This window comes from Chrysochloris asiatica, unplaced genomic scaffold, assembly GCF_000296735.1.
Source record: "Chrysochloris asiatica unplaced genomic scaffold, ChrAsi1.0 scaffold00163, whole genome shotgun sequence".
Lineage (NCBI taxonomy): Eukaryota > Metazoa > Chordata > Mammalia > Afrosoricida > Chrysochloridae > Chrysochloris > Chrysochloris asiatica.
This window is the reverse complement of record NW_006408681.1, coordinates 1,589,045-1,594,537: the sequence shown is the minus strand read 5'-3', so window position 1 is coordinate 1,594,537 and position 5,493 is coordinate 1,589,045. Positions and strand designations below refer to the sequence as shown.

Below are 5,493 nucleotides of genomic sequence, written 5' to 3'. Positions count from 1 at the left end.
ACTGTTACCACAAGAACAAGCAAGTTGCTTGCCCAGGAGACATCAAGGCAAGTGGTCGGGTCCTCTCAGTGCAAATCCTCTTCCAAGACCAAGACACAATGGAAATGCACGCTCTGATTGATGACCACACACATCACCCATAAGGGGAAGTGACCGAAGAACATCAATGAAGCGGTGAGCTAAGCCCTACATCGTTCAGCAGACTACTGTGAACCCAGGTGGAGACCTGGTCACCCAGCAGCAAGGCATGACCTGGGGACTCATGGGCTCAGAGTCAGTGACACAGCCACAGAGGGCTAGAGTGGAGAGTAAAGTGGCCAGCTGATAAGAAGAGGGCAGACAGACACAAGAACACCCACACTTGCAGATGATATCCACTTGACCTGGCTTCAATGACTGTATGAACGGAGCTCAACTAGAAGAAGAAAGAAGAGGGAAAAAGTGTCATCTGATACAATTTGATAAAATTGACCTACACCTATAAATGCAATAGCTCAAAAGAGGAAACAAATCCCTGCTGCAAGAATTATTCCCACCCCCTCCACACAAAGAGTAGATAGGGATGGACAACTTGGATATTGGCTACCTAAAATGGGGGGAGGGATACAAAGGTAAGAAGCGACTGGCTTACAAGCTTTTAAGAGGGAACCTAGATCCAAAGGGCGTGGAAGAAGGTAGAGTCTCCAGTGAAAAATACCCAGCCTGTCCAGGAAGGGCTGATGAAATGAAATGTAGATCGATCTCTTGTGATGCAATAGTGAATAATTGTTATCAGGATTGATTGTGAGGGCTGGAAATGTAAAGGTGGACATTTTATAGCCAGGAGGGGAGTGATTAACTTTTCAGTCTAGGAGCGGAGGGCCCTGGGACCATCAATGGAGAAGAGCAAAGAGAGGGACCTTACCCAAAGAAGCAGTGAGACCTGAGATGGAGGAAGAGAAGATGATGTGGAGAGATGGAGTGGCTGGGGACTTGAGATCCAGAGAGGGAAAGGGACTGTGTGCTGAGGACCACTGGGGGGGAGGGGGGGCAGGGTTGCAGGGTATACCCTTTGGTTGGGTGATGATGCATGGACATGGACAGGATGGTAACTATGGCAATGAAAGGATGTATGATAGAATTAATGTAAACTAATGTTCTCCCATGTGAACTATCACACAATTCACCATAAAACATTTATTAAAAAAAAAAAAAAAGAACCAACTCAAGGACACCCAGCCACCACCACCACCACACTCACTATGAGCTCACTCATTTTCAAGACTAGCATCCCCTCTGTATACTGATGACCCTCAAACATATGTCTCCAGTTTGAACTTCTTTCAGCTTCAACCTTCCTTATCTAATTTCCTACTTGACAGTTCTATTTGAATAACAAATGCCCATTTCAAGCTTGTTGGTGCTGTTGTTAAGTGCTAATGAGTCAGTTCGGACCCATACCTACTCTATCATTATGAGTAGGAACCAACTCAACAACACCTAACAACAGTAACAACAACAGCAGCTACATTTTATTTATTTCTTATTTTATTTGAACTTGCATGCTATAAAATTCAACCTTTGAAAGTAGACAATTCAGTGTTTTCAGTATATCTACAAGGTTGTACAACCATCATCACTATATATTTCCAGAATACTTTTGTTACCCCAAAAAGACTGGACTTACTGGTCAGAAAAGGACTGGAGGAACCTAAGACCATGGTCCTTGATCACCCTTCAGGTTTGGAAGAAAACTCACCCTCATGGCCCAATTTTCAGCCAAGCAATAGTAGATATATAAGGGGAAGAGCAATACTAGTAAGTAAAACACTCACTTTGGAATGGTAAATCATTCAAGATCAAAAGGGCAACATTTACCTGAAGGCATGGGAAGCAGGGAGAAATGGAAACAGGACCCACAAAAAGGAAGTGAAATAACTGTTGTTATGTGGAGAGAATTGCAATCATTGATACCAAAACAATGTGTATGATTTGTTGAATGTAAAATAGATGATCTTGTCAGTAAACCTCCACTCAATTCACAACAAAAAGTAAAATAATAATAATAGTAGAATTCTTGTACCCATTGGCAGTCACTCCTCACTTTTTGTTAAGTGCTGTTGAGTCAGTTCTGATCCATAGTGACCCTGTATAGAGTTTCCAAGGAGCGGCTGGTGTGTTTCAAATGGTAACCCTGTAGTTAGCAGCCCAGTGCGTATCCTGCTCGAGTGCCTGGTAATCACTAATCTTCTGTCTCTATAAATTTATCCATTCTGGTCAAGTTACATAAATTGAATTGTAAACTGTGTGACCCTTTGTATCTCTGTGGGGTTTTTTGTTCTTGTTGTTTTTTTCACTTAGCATGTATTCAAGATTCATCCCATGCTGTAGGATGTATCAAAACTTAATTTCTTTTTATAACCAATTAGTATTCCAGTGTGGAGTCCTAGTGTGGCTGGTATGGCACTACTGGATAATGTGCAAAGTTGGCAAGTCACACTTACCAGTTGTTCCTCAAAAACCTTATACAGGGTCACTATGAGTCATAACTAACTTGACGGCACTTAACAACAATATTCCAGTGTAGGCTTATATTGCTTATACCACATTTGTTAATTCATCAGTTGATGGGTATTTGAGTAATTTTTATTTTTTGTCTATAATTAATACTGGCGTTATGAACATTTATGTACAAGCTTTTACATGAACTTAAGTTTTAAACTGTATTGAATATATACCTAAGACTTGAATTGTTGAATTCTTATGTTTAATTTTTTAAGGACCCACCAAAAACTAGTCCACAGATGGTGCACTAGTTCAAACTCGCCAGAAAATCTATTCAATGTTGCTATGCACTTAACAACTGCAACAACCAGTAAGGTTTAAGGGTGCCAGTTTCTCCACATCTTCCTCAATACTTGTTATAGTTTTTGTAATCTAGGCCTCCTCCTGGGTCAGGTGACATCTTATTACGATTTTGATTTGCATTCCCCTATTGGCTAAGGACATTTGAGCATCTTTTCACGTGCTTATTTCCCATTTGCGTATCTTCTTTGGAGAAATGTCTATCCACTTCCTTTGCTCATTTTTAAATTGGGTTATATAAACTTTTATTACAAATTTTAAGAGTTCTCCTATTATTTATTTTACTAATTTTCTTTTATGATAACCATTTTTTTCATATACTCCTACTAGAATGTGAAATTTTTCTCCAGAAACTTTGCCTCTTTTGTTCATTGCTTAATCTCTAGCACCCAGAATATTGCCTGTTGTTGATAAGTGCCATCCAGTTGGTTCTGACTCATAGCGACCCTGTGTAGGGTTTCCAAGGAGCAGCTGGTAGGTTTGAACTGCCAACCTTGTGGTTCAGCGTCCATTGCTGATCTTACAGTGCCACACCACAAGTCCCGAATAGTGCCTAATAAATAAACATTTATTAAAATAATTGATTGGCTAGTTTGTATATATTTTTCTGTGACATGCCTTGATTCATGCATTATTGCCATATTTGAATTTCTTAATCATCTGTTTTTTTGTAAAATATTAAGAATCTATTTTCTTTATTCGTTGTACTTGCTTACCTTTTACTTCTTCTTTGCCAATTTGGTTGTCTTTAATTTCCCTTTCTTTCCTTATAGCTCTGGCTAATACTATTCCAAAATGGAATAGATGTGGTGATAAAGAACACCCTTGTCTGGTTCCTGCTTTCAATGGGTCCTTACCTTTTAATATAACTGTGTATTTCTTACAAACTGAAATTTAAATGCTTAAAGTACCAAAACTCTCCATTTCTGTGATTTGTTTGTTTCTTGGTGTGGTTCTTCGAAAATTGGCAAAGCTATAAAACCTAATGTAGAGCATTAATCCATTCTCCTTTGGCTCGCATTCTCGTGTCTCCTGCAGGCATCAACAGGAAGGTAGTGTACTCCCTGGCAGACTCAGCCGGTGGGTTCTTCTCCATTGATGGTTCATCTGGCATCATTATCCTGGAGCAGTCACTGGACCGGGAGCAGCAGTCTTCCTACAACATCAGTGTGCGAGCCACTGACCAGAGCCCCGGGCAAGCCCTGTCCTCTCTGGCCACCATCACCATCACCGTCTTGGACATTAACGACAACCCCCCTGTGTTTGAGAGAAGAGACTACTTGGTAACAGTGCCTGAAGACACCTCCCCCGGCACTCAAGTCCTATCTGTGTTTGCCACCAGCAAGGATATTGGCACAAATGCTGAGATCACGTATTTCATCCGGTCTGGGAATGAACAAGCGAAATTTAGAATCAACCCAAAGACAGGTGAGCAAACAGCAACCAATTTAGGATGCAAGGCCTCATTGTGTCAGCTTTACTTTCTCTTCCTAATGCTCTAACTGCCTTTTGGGGCAGGCTTTTCTTTCTTCTCCCATCTCCCTCACTGTAGAAGCATGAGTTCTCTTAGCAGGGTCCTCTAGCATTCTGCATGTTATGTTCAATTCCTAACTCCAGACTGTTGGTGGTAAAAACAGTTATCACTCTCAGCTGCTAACTAAAAGGTTAGAGGTTCAGGTTCACCCGGAAGTGCCTTGGAAGAAAGACTTAGTGATCTGCTTCCCCAAAATCAGTCATTGAAAATTCTGGGGAGTACCATTCCAGTCTAACACATATGACGTCTCCATTAGTAGTAATGGAGGGCTGGAGGAACTGTGGGCTTACTTGGCAAATACATGATCCCAAAGGTGATTGTAGGATTTCTCTACAGGAAGGTTTGCCAGCAGCAATGGTGTTCATAAGTGGGGACACAGAAGCTGTCATGAAGTAGTTTTGACATACCATGTATAAGGGTCGGTTTGTTTTTATCTCTTCTGTGTTTTGTTTGTATGTTTTTCACTTGGATCATCTGCTTGTATGTTTGGGGTGCCTCCTGGAGATTAGGTTCCCCTTGCCCCTTCCACACTTATTAGGCAACACTCTCAGGTTCCCTGCCACCTATGAGTGATCTAGATGGTGACTTTCAGGTCTTCTAAGTCTAGAACCTCAACTAGAACTATCAGTCTGTGAGAACATGTGCTGTATTTGAACACTGTTCTCTTGTCTTCGTCATTTCTCACCACATCCTTTTCAAACTCTGGGGAGATGTGTGCATAACCCAGGGAAAGGGTACTTAGAATCCAAGAGAGCCTTTGTTATTTTTCTTTATCAATGGGATGGGTCATAACAAGTAGGGTGCTTTGAATAAAGATGGGAATTCAGAAAACAAGTGTGGGTGTTTCTAGAAGAGTAAGCATACTCTTTATAGAGTGTTTGTATTCATATTTTTAAGCACTTTCACAGATTCCCATTTTGTTAACCTCCTTCCCTATGACTAAGCAAGGCAGTTCACGTTTTGCAGATAAAAAATGTGAGTTTCACACCTAACCTCTTAGCGCGCAAGAGGTAGGCACTTACTGAGCAAGATAGTAAAGGAATTCCTTTCTAGCTCACTAAACAGAAACAAGAAACTATAGTAATTAACAACATTTATTTTATATGGCAAAACAT

At 40.8% G+C, this 5,493-nt stretch overlaps 1 protein-coding gene across 1 annotated transcript in view; it reads left to right on the top strand.

Moving 5' to 3' along the window:
• Positions 1–5,493, top strand: part of FAT3 (FAT atypical cadherin 3) — a 740,800-nt gene that overhangs the window by 650,547 nt on the left and 84,760 nt on the right. Inside the window, exon 13 of the mRNA XM_006871207.1 lies at positions 3,883–4,272. Within this exon, the coding sequence (XP_006871269.1) occupies positions 3,883–4,272 (390 nt within the window). The remainder of the gene's footprint in view (positions 1–3,882; positions 4,273–5,493) is intronic.